The 15,662-nt window shown below is 39.8% G+C and overlaps 1 protein-coding gene across 1 annotated transcript in view; it reads right to left on the bottom strand.

Moving 5' to 3' along the window:
• Window positions 1-15,658, bottom strand: part of LRRC36 (leucine rich repeat containing 36) — a 66,340-nt gene extending 50,682 nt beyond the window's left edge. Inside the window, exons 1-4 of the mRNA XM_007940250.1 lie at window positions 15,589-15,658; window positions 5,437-5,564; window positions 1,692-1,884; window positions 810-906 (exon numbers count right to left, since the gene is read on the bottom strand). Of these exons, the coding sequence (XP_007938441.1) occupies window positions 810-906; window positions 1,692-1,884; window positions 5,437-5,564; window positions 15,589-15,658 (488 nt within the window). The remainder of the gene's footprint in view (window positions 1-809; window positions 907-1,691; window positions 1,885-5,436; window positions 5,565-15,588) is intronic.
• Between the last annotated feature and the right edge of the window lie 4 nt (window positions 15,659-15,662).

The following is a 15,662-nucleotide window of genomic DNA, read 5'->3' as shown; positions in this document are numbered from 1 at the left end:
TGGGGAGGAAGTGGGAGCTGCTGCATTGTAAATTTTGGTCAATGACATGAGACAAAGTATATGTGAACTGCTGTACGAAAAGTGAATTTACTCTGTAAATCTTCACCCAAATCCTAATTAAAAAAAAAAAGAAAGAAAGAAAGAAAGAAATACTGCCTCGGAAACCCAAGGAGGGGTCGCTATGAGTCTAATTGACTTGACAGCAGTGAGTTTGGTTTTTGTTCTTTTTTCATGGTAATGAAATCCTAATGAAAAGATGATGTACTGATTTATAACTCTAAGATAAGGCTGGTAAGTCTTTATGAGTATGATAAGTTATTCCATAATATCCTCCCTATAAACTTTGAACAACTTCTATAGGGAATTTATAGCAATTATATCCAAAGCTGACTCAACAGTTCAAGAACGTACGTACCCACGCAAGGCCAGATTCTCACCCCAGGGAAATCTCAGTATGCTGCTTAACCAAACCCAATCCACTGCTGTCGAACAGACCCTGACTCACAGTGACCCTAGAAGATAGAGTAGAACTGCCCCACAGGGTTTCCAAGGCTGTAAATCCTTATGGAATCATACTGCCTCTTCTCCTCTCACAGAGCAGCAGGTGGGTTTGAACCACTAAACTTTTGGTTAACAGCCAAATGCCTTAACCTCTGCACCACCAGAGCCCACTAGTATGCCTGAGAGGTACTTTTATTCCTGATCTGAGGATTCTTACAACTTGTGGAGAGTTATGCAGAAATTTACTATTCTCTATTCCAGAACCAAACTTTAAAAAAAAAAAAAAAAAAAAAATTTCCAAACCTTACCTTTTTTCCACCTCTAAAAGAAAATTTTCACTGTTGCCCAACTGACTGAAATGCAGCTTGGCAGCTTTTCTCTCACTGTCACGTACAATTCGGTCGTCTGCAGGCAAAAATCGGGGTCTGAGCATGTTTCTTTTTTTTTTTTTTGGAGTCAACAGTAGTGGGTCAGAAAGTCATATTCCACACAGTAAAAACTAAAGACCAGTCTCATCTTCTCTCATTAGAGACAGGTCACAAAATAAAGCTATTATGTTGTCACTGAAGCAAGCAGTAACTCAGGGAGACTACAAGGGATACCATAGCAACCACTGCCACGGAGGCAGAACTACTTCAGGAAAGCAGGGCTTGGTCAGCAAACAACTCAATGGCCCTAATGTGAAGACTGAAAGTGATACCAAATTCTGAAAGTTTACTTAGTTTCCCTTTATCACCGCTAGGGCAATAACTTTCCCAGGGGAATGTGAACTAGAAATTTGTACCACTAAAAATACTTATTTAACAATAAAATTAAAAAGTAATATAGACCAGCTCATTTGAAGGGATATTCATTGTTCCTTGTCAACTAAACCCCAGAGTTGTATTAATTTTCTATTGCTAATGCAGTTGCAAAGTTGGGCCACCTGGAAAAATCAATCTCAACTCTAAGCATTTGTGTTGAGGAGGAGCTCAAGTGAAGAAAACTAAAGCTGGAAATAATTGATAAAATCATAGATTATTGTTTATTAACATAAAAGAATTTATTTGTCATAAATCCTCCCAGAGAAGAGTTATAAAAATATTGACTAATAAGTTCATCTTGCCAGTGCACACCCTGGGTCATTATCAAAAAAGTTAGGAGACTTAAGTAAGATTCTGGGGGCAAGGAACAGGGGAGGAGGGTCTCACCCAGTTTCTCCAGAGTTTGTAGTGTATACACGGCAAAGAGCCTATAATCTGTATCTTTCCTGACAACAGGATTGAGTCTCAAATCTAGTTCTTTGAGGAAGGATAAAGGCTGTAGGCGGGACACTTCCACTAATGAAGGAATGTTGTTATAATATAAATTCAGGTCTTGGAGTGAACATAAATACTGGATGCCCTGCAAGGAAAAGACCACATTATAAACTGCATGCTGGTAAGGACTAGGACTCTCACAGATGAAGGATTACTTTCCATCCTAAACATGGCACCCGAGTTGCCCGTGTCCTGTGAGGAATGCAAGGTTGGAACTCACATTCAGTTGTCTGGGAATAAGAACATTGTAGTCCATGGGCAATGGGTATTCTAAATATTAAATACTTCATATATGATACATTTCCTCCTTTACAAAATCTGGTATTCAAATATCTGCACTCAGTTCCCTACTTCTCTTGTTCCCCAAAGCAATCCTTCCCAGTTGGAGTCAGGCCAAGCGGTCTTTGCACTTCTCTTGTCCTTGCCCCCAACCACTGTCCTGGCCTCACAGTACTCCAACTTACAAGAATAAAGGTAGGAAGAAGAGCTAGTTCTGAGGAAGAAAGAAAAGGTTTTTCAACAGTGCATGTGTGTGTATGCCCCTAAATCTCATTGCCTCACTCATAGGATCAGTGGACTCTTTGGGGAAACAAAACAATAGCACCTGCAAGCCCTCCCTCCTGGACCAATTTAGGATCCTCTCTTGACCTTGTTTCACCCTTCAGAGTTACTGCCACCATACAAGCTTCCCATCCTCCAATTCTCTTTGGTAGAAATATTCTTCCTTGGTCAGATCTCTTTCCACAGATCAGGCAAGTTCATGCCTCTACTTAACCGGCAAAAATTCAATCAGGACTGGGAAACTCAAGGGGAAAAGCCACCATTTTCCTCCTTTGCTATAAGTGGCTATTGAAATTAATTGCTTTATTTTCATGTATTTGGTTAGTTAGCTGTTTTGCCCAACCCTAAATTTCTGGACAATATTTCAAAACATGTAAATATAGGTCTAATCACATACTTTTCTTTAGTAAAAATACAACACAAGGAACTCTACTTTTGAAGATAACTTCAGAAAGATAAAATTTCCATCATGTATTCATAAAATAACGTTTTCATTCTCATTTAAAATGACCCTCATTTCAAGAAATTTAGAAAACTCAGAGATACGTACAAAACATTTCCAAACAGAACCCTGAGTCACACTGAGATGCATTTCTTTCCAGCTCTTTTCAATTCCACTAACTTCTGTGTTGTTAAAGGGTCAGTGGTTAGGATTCTTTATCAGAGCTTTTAAGCCCACTCTCAGGGAAACACCATTAGGACTGCCTTTAAATATATCTAATGTCCCAACTCAAGTTAGCCTTTAATTTCTCTCACTGTTAAAAGTCAACGAAACAATTTCTATCCTGTCACTCTTCCCATTTGACATGAATTCACGCATTTTCCAAAGTTATAGTAGCAATAAACAAAACATCCCCCCCACCCCCAGGAAATTAAACAAAGTGATTCTGAGCTGCTAGAGATAAATTACAGATGCAAAAAGAGTAGGAAACTAACACATCTATAGAGTACTTCCTACATGTCAAGCACTGTACTAGGAGGTTTAGATATTGTTAATATTTGATTATTTAAGCTAATTTGATTAATCCTCACAATAGCTTTTCACTCAGTTTACAGAAGAGGAAAGAAAGGGAATATAAGAAGAGCAATGATCACTGTCTTGGTTCTCTAGTGCAGCTCTAACAGACATACCACAGGTGGATGGCTTTAACAAACAGGAATTCATTCTCTTACAGTTTAGGAAACTAGATGTCCACATTCAGAGTGCTGGCTCTAGGGGCTGGGTGAAGGCCTCTTGCCTTTGGGCTTCAGCTTTCCCTCTCATTCCATGCGCACTGGAGCTGGCGGCGTCTCATAACTCAGGCAGCTGCGAGCTGCTAAACTGATGAAGCCAAGGTAAGCAGGTAAAATGGCACAATCCCAAAACCAGCAGGTAACACAACGGTTCAAGTCCAGGAATTAGAGGTGAAGACTCAGCCAAATGCAGGATCCAACTGTGCCAAAAAGCTACAGACCTTTCTCAAAGCTTTACCCTATATACTGGAAGCAGGCCACACCTCACAGGCAGCTCTCCTTTAACTGATTAGGTACTCACAACAGATTGCACCATGCAGGTGATTACAATCTCATCCTGGGGAATAACTACATCCAGCTGCCAAACCATGCAAAACCATGGCCCAACCAAACTGACACACAACTTTAACTACCACAATCACTTAATATTTTAGCCCGACAAAGAAGAACAAATAAACAAACACTGTCGGGATGTTTTCTAGAAGAGGAAATGGTAGTCTTCAAAACAAAGAAGAATTTCCAAGGTAGGGGATGTTGGGGCAGAGAACAATGCAGGAAAGTAGGAGGGAGCAGGTCTGGGCAGGATAACATGTGAGGATTAGCTGCCACATACCAAGAGCTCTGTCAACACAAACATGCACACACAGATGAAAAAAGGAGACCTAAGCAACTCTAAACTAATACTTTTTGAGACCGATGTGCCAAATACAAATGGCAACTCAAATACAGTCTAAAAACCTAGTTCAATTTGGAGCCACTGCTTTTAGAGTCTCCTAAATAAGGATCTGGGTGAAGCATTTAGTTCCAACCAGAAGGTCAATGGTTCAAACCCTCCAGCTCTCCGTGGGAGGAAGATGAGGCAATCTACTTCTGTAAGGATTTACAGCCTCGGGGGTTGAAATGATTTGGAATCAACTAGATGGCAGTGGGTTAAATGAGGACCAGCTGGAGGTTTGATCTTGTTTGGGCTTCCCCTTTTTAAGAGCTTAGTTTAGGATCTTGAGATTGAGTCTGATTTATTTTGTTAAACAAGTATTCCCGAAGAAATTAAAAATTGCAGAATAATCCAGGAGATTGACTAATTCTGCGTAGCATCTGAGTTTTCCCCCTTGAGTCTTGGAGAGAAAAGCTTCACCAAGACAAGTATATAGTTGGGGCAAAATGGGAATACCTGGAAGAAGTAGGATTTTTGATCTATCACAAAGCAAAAAAAAAGTTCCATCTGTGTGCATTCATTTATGTTTATCACGCTCTTGGTGTCAACTAAATCTCACATATTACTCTGCTCAGGCCTGCTCCCTCCTACCTTCCTGTACTGCTCTCTCCTCCATCATCCCCTAACCTGGAAATTTTTGTTTTAAAGACCACCTTTTCCTCTTCATCATAGAAAAAAAAAAACAGCAACACCCAAGACCAGTGTCTCCATGTGTACCCATGTACCACCAGCACCCGAATCACCGGGGGATTTGTCCCGAGCCCGCAGCAGACCTAATAAATCAAGATCTCTCTGAGTAGGGTCTAAGAATTTGCACTTATACAAACTCTCTTCATAATTTCTTGCATACAATTTCTGCTAATGCCCTAGGCAACAATAGCTTAACATAGTTTTCCTTGAATACAAAAGGAATTTTTTCCCCAAATTTTATTCTTAAAAAAAAAAAAAAAAAAAAAATCAAACATGGAGCAAAGTTGAAAGAATTTTACAGTAAATAATAAAATGTAGTTGGGAAGCATTTAAAAGGAAAGTTCTATATTCCTCAGGATGATATTATCTAGCCCTTATTTCTTCCCATCAAAAAAATAAATTGGGCTGACCTGGCTGGTCATAGAATACAGAACTTACCTTTAGGCTAGTGATCAAATTTCTTGATAAATCTAAGGATCGGAGGTTTTTAAAATTTCTGAAGGCATCACCGATGGAATGGATTTTTCCGGCATAAGATCCCTGCAATGAAAGAGACTCCACCAGTTCTGAAAAGAGATCATCAGTAGATATATTATGATCTCTGCTTGAATAAACAGCACAATCAGTGAAAACAGGCCTTCCTTCCTCCCATATCCCATCTGGGAAAGGCCCTACATCCAAGATAGGGCTCATAAGATCAGATCAGATGTAGTGAAATTCTCCAAAAACTCTCAAAACACTATTAATTTTCCAAAAGTTCTCAAAGTTAAAAAACAAAATTCAGCAATGCTACTTCTGGGATTTATTTAGCCCTATAGATAATACGAAATTTTGTCAAGATAATATATACTACAAGGATGTCAATTGCTGAACTATTTTAAGATAGCAAAAGGAAAAAAAAAAAGGAAACTGTCAAAAAGTCCTTCAGTAGAAGAGTAGTAGAAGGCAGTCTTAATAACAAGACAATGATAAAAGCTCAATGTACTAGAACTGTGATTTAACCTTTTTTGTGTATCAATTCCCTCTGTAAAATGGGACAATAACAGTACTCACCTCAAGGTGTTGTAAGTATTAAATAAATATTGAGCAAATGAATATAGAATGTTATTCAATTTATATAAATATCCAGAACAGGCAAATCTATAGAAATAGATAGCCATTAGAGGCTGTTGGGTGCTGGCGGGAAGGGGAATGACTGCCTAATGGGTATAGGGTTTCCTTTTGGGTAGATAAAAATGTTCTGGAACTAGATGAGAGCTGCACAACATTGTGAATGTACTAAATGCCACGGGATTGTGCACATTTGTTGTTTTTAGGTGTCATTGAGTCATTTCTGGCTCATGGTGACCCTATGCACAACAGAATGAAACAGTCCTGTGCCATCCTCACAACTGCTGCTTTGCTTGAGCCCATCACTGCAGCCACTGTGTCAATCCATCTCACTGAGGGTCTTCCTCATTTTCACTGACCCTCTACTTTACCAAGCACGATAGCCTTCCCCCAAGGACTGGTCCCTTCCGACAACATGACCAAAGTACGTGAGACAAAGTCTGGCCATTCTCACTTCTAAGGAGCTACACCTCTTCCAAAAATTTGTTCATTCTAGTGGCAGTTCCAGGTATTGTCAATATTCTTTGCCAATACCACAATTCCAATGCATCGAGCCTTCTTTGATCTTTATTCATTGTCCAGATTTCACATGCATATAAGGCTATTGAAAAGACAATGGCATGGGCCAGGCCCAACTTAGTCTTCAAAGTGACATCTTTGGTCTTCAACAATTTAAAGATGTTTTTGCAGCAGATTTGCTCAGTGAAATACATCATCTGATTTCTGACTGCTGCTTCCATTGGCATTACTTGTGGATCCAAGTAAAATGAATTCTTGACAACTTCAATCTTTTCTCTGTTTATCACGGTGTTGCTTTTTTCTTTGATCTTCATCAGTAAGTGCTTCAATTCTTCTTCACTTTCATCAAGCAAGGTGGTATCATCTGCATATTGCAGCTGATTAATGAGTCTTCCTCCAATCCTGATGCTGTGTTCTTCTTCATATAGTCTAACTTCTCAAATTACTTGCTCACCAAACAGATTGAATAAGTATGGTGAAAGGATACAACTCTGACATACACTTTTCCTGATTTTAAACCATGCAGTTTCCCCTTGTTCTGTTTGAACGTCAGCCTCTTGGTCTATGTACATGTTCCTCATGAGCACAATTAAGTGTTCTGAAATTCCCATTCTTCACAATGTTATATCCATAATTTGTTATGATACACACAGTTTAATGCCTTTGCATAGTCAATAAAACACAGGTAAACATCTTTCTGATATTCTCTGCTTTCAGCCAAGATCCAATGACAACAAAAATGATATCTCTCATTCCATACCCTCTTTTGAATGCTGTTTGAATTTCTGACAGTTCCCTGTCAATGTACTACTGCAACCATTTTTTAATTATCCTTAACAAAATTTCACTTGCATGTTATATCAATGATATTGTGTGATAATTTCCACATGCTATTATATCACCTTTCTTTGGAATGGGCACAGATATGGATCTCTTCCAGTCGGTTGTCCAGGTAGCTGTCTTCCAAATTTCCTGGCATAAATGAGTAAGTGCCTCCAGCACTCCATCTGTTTGTTGAAACATTTCAATGGCTCTTCTGTCAGTTCCTGGAGCTTTGTTTTTCACCAGTTGCTTCAGTGCAGCTTGGATTTCTTCCTTCCATACCATTGGTTCTTGATCACGTACTACCTCCTGAAATGGTTGAATGTCAACCAATTCTTTTTGGTACAGTGACTCTGTATTCTTCCATCTTCTTTTGATGCTTTCTATATCATTCAGTATCTTGCCCATAGAATCCTTCAGTATTGCAACTCAGGCTTGATTTTCTTTTTTTCTTCAGTTCCATCAGCTTGAGAAATAACAAGTGTGTTCTTCCCTTTTGGTCTTCTAACTCCAGATCTTTGTACACTTCATTATAATACTTTACTTTGTCTTCTCAAGCCACTCTTTGGAATCTTCTGTTCAGCTCTATTATTTCATCATTTCTTCCATTTGCTTTAGCTACTCTCCATTCAACAGCAAGTTTCAGAGTCTCTTCTGACATCCATTTTGGTCTTTCCTTCCTTTCTTGTCTTTTTAATGACCTTTTGTTTTCTTCATGTATGAAGTACTTGATGTCATCCCACAACTTGTCTGATCACTGGTCACCTTTGGAGGATACTAAGAAAACAACTACTATTCAGAAAATTGTCAGTGAAAAAAATCAAGCATTTATCCTACTTTTCCTATACAAACTATACCTCAGAGTAATGGAATAGTTGATGAGGGAACTTTCTCCTTACAGAAGTGTTTCAGCTAATAAAGAAGAATGAAAAGTAGAATAAGAAAACTACCATTTTTCAATCCCTGATGACTTAATGGACATAGGCAATCATATTCAATGCCTGATAATATCACAAAAAGAAGGTACACAAGACATTGTATACTTTCTGATGTAAATACATCATCATCTGTGAAGTACCAAAAAAAAAAACAATGCTGGAATTTGATCAAGCCTCATCTAACTACCAATTTTACGAAATACAGGGAAGGAGAACAGGTATTGAACAACTTAGGAAAGCAATCAGCAAAATTCAGATGGCAGCAAACTCTTCAGGACAAATGACCCAGTGTTATGGGTTGAATTATGTCTCCAAAATATATGTGTATGAATCCTAACCTCTGTGTCTATGTAATACCATTTGGAATGTATTGTATTTGTTAGGTTAATGAGCCATGATTAGTGTAGGGTGTATATTGAGTCGATTACTTTTGAGATATAAAAGAGATTAAACAAGCAAGCAACGCAAAGCTGGGGGAAGAGAGATGCCAAGCCACTTGAAGATCACCCAGAAGCAAAAGCTCAAAATAGACAAGGACCTTCCTCTAGTGCTGACAGAGAGAGAAAGCCCACACCTAGAGCTGGCACCCTGATTCTGATTTCTAGGTAGCTTAGTACCTAAGGCACTTGACTGCTAACCAGAAGGCTGGTGGTTCAAACCCACCAGCCACTCCTCGGAAGGAAGATAGGGCAATCTACTTTGTAGTAATACTGCCTCAGAAACCCAAGGAGGGGTCACTATGAGTCAGGTCCGACTCAAAGACACATAACAACAACAACAACAACAAACTGTGAGAAAATAACTTTCTTTGCTAAAGCCACCCACTTGTGGTATTTCTGTTATAGCAGCACTAGATAACTAAGACACCTAGTTTTTTCAAAAACAATATAAAATGCAAGGAAGATAAAAAAAACAAGGGGAACCTATAGATCAAAGAGATTTAAGACTTATATCAACCAATTGCAATGTATGCAATGGACCTTGTATGGAGCCTCATTCAAAAAAAATAAAAATTTTATAGGACAGTTGGGGAAATGAGAACACTTTAAATATTTGATGATAGTAAGAAATTAAATATTTTTAGGTTTTACATGTGATTTTAAAAATAGAGTTCTTATCTATTTATTATAGTATTATATACTGTAATATTTATGGATGAAATCATATACCTGAGATTTGGTTTAAAATAAATAGTACAGGAGGTAGGGGTGGGTGAATAGTAGGTGGGATACAGATGAAAGAAGACTGGACATAAATTTATGATAACTATTGAAGTAAGGCGATGGGAGTACATTATTTGGTTATCTCTGCTCTTGAATATATTTGAGAATTGATATTATAAAACAAGTAGTATACGCTATATATGTAGATAATATTTCTGGAAAACTATCCAAGATATTGGTAACAATGATTATCTTTAAGAAGTGAAACTGAGCCCATGGGACAGGGAGAGGGCCAAGACCTACTTTCCACTGTACAATTATTACATTACAGATATATTTATTTATTTATTTTAAAAGTTTAAAAAAAAAAACAAAACGTATACATAGTTACAGATTCTTCCCTTTCTAACTAATGATATTATCAGCCTACAAACATACTCTAGTGTATCCTATCTTTTATTAAAAAAAAACAAAAAACTGTTCTTGACCCCATATCAAGAACTTTCCACTTCTCTACTCTCCTTTATGGAAGTTCTGGTGGTGTAGTGCCTAAGACATTTGACTGCTAACCAGAAGGCTGGTGGTACAAACCCACTAGCCATTCCTTGGGAGGAAGATTAGGCAATCTACTTCCGAAGAGATACTGCCTCAGAAATCCAGAGGGGTTGTCTTGACAGCAGTGAGTTTGTTTTTTTGTTACTCTCCTTTATAGCCAAATCTCCCAGCAAAATATTACCCTCTCTATCCCTTCTCTCTCACATATCATCATTCTCTTTTCATCTCACCCTAGTCTGGCTTCCCTCCTCTCCTGAATGGGTCACCAATGATTTCCATTTCCCAAATCTATCAGACACTTTCTACATTTAACTGGCTCATCCTGTCAACAGCATGTAGCCCAGCTGACCATTACTTCCTTTATGCACTGCCTTTTCCTCTGACCTCTCCTCTGAGATGCAGACTCATATTCAACTGCCAACTAAATATTTTCCACCTGGATGTCTAATGGGGATTTTAAACGTAACATGCTCAAAAGAGATAGCTTGATTCCCTGCTTCCCGGACCTGTTTTCCTCCCTCTCTTTCAATAAATGGCAGTTCTCCTCTAAATACCATCCCTTCTATCTCCCCAAATACACTTTGACTCTGTAAACTTGTTTTCATCTCCACTAACACTCTCCTCCAGAAGAACAAACAAATCTGCCCTGGAAGAAATGCAGCCAGAATGCTCCTTAGAAGCTAGAATAGCCAGACTTCATCTCGACTACTTTGATCATGTTGTCTGAAGGGATCACTCCCTAGAGAAGGATATCATGTTTGGTAGAGGGTGAGCAAAAAAGGGGAAGACCCTCAACAAGACAGATTGAAACAGTGGCTGTAATGATGGACTCAATATAGCAAGGGTTGTGAGGATGGCACAGGACCTGGCAGGGTTTTGTTCTGTTGTATAGAGGGTCGCCATGAGTTGGAGCTGACTCGACAGCACCTAACAACAACACTCTCCTGAGACACCATTCGGCATCTCTTTTCTGGACTACTATAATGGGCTTCTAATGGGTGAGAGTCATATTTTTTAAATGGGGATCCAATCAGGTCATATATCTGTTTAAATGGAATGCATTAAGTGCTGTAATGGAAATTGACAAAATGATTCTAAAATTCTTCTGAAAGAATAAAGGACCAAGAATATTCCAGACAAATCTGAAGAGGGAAGCAAGAAATAAAGGAAGGAAGAGTAGTGACTTTACTAGTTATCAAGACCTACTGTTAAGCTATAGTAATTAGAAAAGTATGACATTGGTGCAGGAATAGACAAATGGAATAATAGAAGACTAAAGAGCCTAGTATATAAGGGAACTTGGTCCATAACAGAGATAGCATTACTATCTATAGATTCTGGGAAAATTGGCTATAGGTAAGAAAAAAAAAAAATGAGGAAGCTCTGGTGGCATAGTGCTTAAGGCATTTGACTGTTAACCAGAAGACTGGCAGTTCAAACCCACCAGCCACTCCTTGGAAGGAAGATTGGGCAATCTACTTCTATAGACACCCCACCTCAGAAACCCAAGGAGAGATTGCTATGAGTCGAATCAACTGGACAGCAGCAAGTTTGGTTTTTTGGTTTTGAAGAAAAAAAATGCAATTATATCCATTTGCATATCATATTTTTTAAAACGCACGACAGAGTAGACTTAATGTGAAAAGCAAAACTGCAAACTTTTTAGAAAAAAATATAGACATGTCTATTACATCAGTGTAGGGAAGACTTTCTTAAACAAGACACAGAAAGCACAATTCATAGGGAAAAACAAATGTCACTACCTAATGGTGAAATTTTCTGTGCAATAAAAGATAATATAAACATTTATTGGAATTTATATATGATAAATATAACAAAAAAAAAGGTCCACCAAGATTATCCCTTTGGACATTAAAAAAAAAAAAAAAAAGTAACATTTGTTACATGGGCAGAAAATTCCAGTAGTACAGAAAAGTACAGATTAAGAGTGAAAGCCTCTTTCCTCAGGCTCTCTCTCCCTGAAGGTGACTACTGTAATTTCTTTCAGATTTTTATAATGCATATATCAGTAAGTTCATTTAATTGAAAAATAACCATGTTTTATTGGTCAATAAAAAAAAAGTAAACTGCCAAATAATGTATACACTTTTTTTCCCCCTAAGTTATCTATATGTAAGTTTCGAACAGCTAAGGGACACAAACTTGTCTGTTTGTCATACTGTGGTGGCTTGCGTGTTGCTGTGATGCTTGAGGCTGTGCCACCAGTGTTTCAAATACCAGAAGGATTCCACACGGTACACAGGTTTCAACACAGCTTACAGATTGGGACAGACTAGGAAGAAGGAAGAGGGCATCCACTTCTCAAGGAATTATCCAGGGGCAGATGAGGTATAGCATTGGGCAAGTCGGCTGCAAAGCACCTCTTTCAAGTGCTGAGGAGCAAAGATGTCTCCTTGAGGACTAAAGTGTGCCTGACACAAGCCATGCAATCGCCTCATATGAATGTGAGAGCTGGCCAATAAATAAGGAAGACCGAAGAAGAATGGATCCTTTTAAGTTGTAGCACTGGCGAAGAATGGTGAAAGTGCCATGACTGCTAAAAGAACTAAAAAATCTGCCCTGGAGGAAGTGCAGCCAGAATGCTCCTTGGAAGCAAGAATGGCCAGACTTCATCTCACCTACTTTGGTCATGTTATCAGAAGTGACCATTCCCTGAAGAAGGATTCCATGCTTGGTAAGGTGGAGGTTGGACAAAAGAGGGGAAGGCCCTCAAGGAGATGAATTGACACAGTGGCTGTGGTGATGGGCTCAAGTATAGCACAGGACTGGGCGGTGTTTCGTTCTGCTGTGCATAGGGTCGCTATGAGTCGGAAACAACTCGACCGCACCTAACAACCACAACAAGTTATCTGTATGGACATATTTGTATAAGCAGTGGAAAAAATAATGAATATTCAGTATACATTAGATGCTTTTGTACTATTTGAATTGTCAGAGTGAGCACAATTAAATGTATTGCTCAGACTCATGAAATAGAAACAAGCAAAAAAAAAAATCTGTGGTATATAATTGTAGCTGAAGAACAGAAATGGTATGTGCAAAAAAAAAAAATCAAATTGATCAATTTAAGAAAAAAAAAAAAAAGCAAGAAAGACAAGTGTATCAAGCCAATAAAGCTTTCTCTTAGCTTACCTATAAAACAAAGAAGTTCAATGTAATTTGGAAAAGAAAAACTAAACCTGAAATATCTTTATCAATTATTTACACACACACCAAACTATTATCTTTGGTTACCTCAAGATAGGATTTGGAGAGAGGAAGGAGATATTAACCCCAAAAAAGGAAACCAGCCAAGAGTTGGTGGGTTCCAACCACTAACTTTTCATCTAGCAGCTGAGTGCTTTAACCAGTGCACCATGAGGGCTCCTCTAAAGAGAGATTAAAAAACAAACCCTCTGCCATAGAGTTGATTCAGAAGTAGATTGCCCCATCTTCCTTTCAGAAGAGCTGGTGGGTTTTGAACCACCAACTTTCTGGTTAGCAGTCAAATGCCTTAGGCACTGCACCACCAGAGCTCCTAAGGGAAGTTAGTAATATCTTTCTTTACCTGTGTAATGTTTCTTACTAGTATGAACTAATTTTAAGATATTAATACTTCGTAAATAAAATTACAAATAACACCAAGTTATTTCATATCTCATGATGAAATTACTAGAGGAAGCAAGAAAGGTAACTTTTTGTTACGGTTAAAGCACAGGCTTTAACTCAGGAATCAGAGTCCTGAGCTAAAAAATCCTGACTGCATCACTTTACCAGTTTTGTGACTTTAAGCAAGAATCTAAACCTAATTTTACCCATCTGTTAATATCATCTACTTCATAGGCTTGTTATAGGGATTAAATAATATAGGTAAAGCACTTAACACAGGACCTGATTTAATTATGTGTTGTTGCTGTTATGCGCCATGGAGTCGGACCCGACCATAGAGACCCCTCCTTGGGTTTCCGAGGAGGTATCACTCCGGAAGTAGATTGCCCAACCGTCATCCGGAGGAGTGGCTGTTGGGTTTGAACTTCCAGTCTTCTGGTTAGCAGTCAAGTGACTTAGGCACTACGCCACCGGAGCTCTACATGTTGTTGTTGTTGTTGTTATGTGCCGTCGAGTCGGACTCGACTCATAGCGACCCCTCCTTGGGTTTCCGAGGCAGTATCACTACGGAAGTAGATTGCCCCATCGTCCTTCCGAGGAGTTGCTGGTGGATTTGAACCACCAGCCTTCTGGTTAGCAGTCAAGTGCCTTTAGCCACTATGCTACCAGAGCTCTACATAGCGAACTTTTAAAAAAAAAAAAAACTGTTGCCATTGAGTCGATTCTGACTCACAGCAACCCTGTTGGGCAGAGTAGAACTGCCTCAGAGGGTTTCTAAGGCTGTAAATCTTTAAGGAAACAGACTACCACATCTTTCACCTGCAGAGCCACTGGTGGGTTCGAATCGCTGACATTTTGAGTGGCAGCTGAGAGCTTAAAACCGCGCCACCAGGGTTCCTATAGTGAATTTGGGGAGGATAAAAGTTGAATGAAGCAGCACTGGTGGTGTAGTGGGTAAGGCATTTGGCTCCCAACCTCCAGATGGGTGGTTCAAACCCACCAGTTGCTCCACGGAAGATGAGGCAATCTACTTTTATAATGACTGACAGCCTTGGAAACCCAATGGGGGTCACTATGAGTTGGAATGACTTTTCCAACATTTTTACTCCTTTGACACTCAGCAAGCTGTGTGGGTCAGACCCGGGTCAAAGGTGAGGTCAGCAGTAGCTCAGCCAGTTTCACGTCTAGGAGTAGGTGGAGGCTTGGGGTGCGGACCCACGCTGCTTGAGAGATCAGACTCCTCCGGGCCACTATTGCTTTCACATCAGCCCCTTTCTGAGTCTTTCTTAAAGGGAAGCTACTCGGCCAGACGGATCCGAGGGATGGCCACGGTCTCAAAGGAGAGACTGGACAAAAAAAGGGGCTGATGAACGAACGCCTTTTTTATTTTTCATTTCCCCCCAACTAGTAAAAGCTCTCCTGGGTAGGAAGTCTCAGAACCTGTCTAAATTAACGCCTTTCGTGCTTCCCCAATAGCTTCCTCTACCTCCAATGCTCTTCTCAGCATTTCCCTTCTTCCCCCAATGCCTCTCTTCGGGCTCAGTTTCCCTCCACTGGTTCAGAATCCTCTCCTTTACCCAGTTCCGTGTGCGCTGCCTCAGTTTCCTGTTAATTCGGTTTCCTCTTTTAATCTTGTTTCTCCTTCTTTACTTCAGAGTCTCTTTCTCTCCTTCAATTCCTCGCCCTCTGGCCCAGTCCCTCCAGTTTCCTCAGTTCCTCCACCTCCATCCCAGTGTGACCCTTCCACCTCAATGACCCTGTCTTCCGCCTCAGGGACCGCTTCTCCGCCTCGGTTTTCCCGCCTCCACCTTCGTTTTCTCCCCTCAACCTCAGACCTCGCGGCCTGGGACTAGACCCTCCTTGCCCAACCCTACCCGGCTGCTCCAGGGCCAGCGCCCCCAAGCGGCGGACGACCTCCTCGTCCAGATCCCACTGTTCCGCCATCTCA

Source organism: Orycteropus afer, unplaced genomic scaffold, assembly GCF_000298275.1.
Source record: "Orycteropus afer afer isolate SDZICR_OR568_19922 unplaced genomic scaffold, OryAfe1.0 scaffold00067, whole genome shotgun sequence".
In the NCBI taxonomy this organism is placed as follows: Eukaryota; Metazoa; Chordata; class Mammalia; order Tubulidentata; family Orycteropodidae; genus Orycteropus; species Orycteropus afer.
This window is presented reverse-complemented; position numbering and strand designations above follow the sequence as displayed.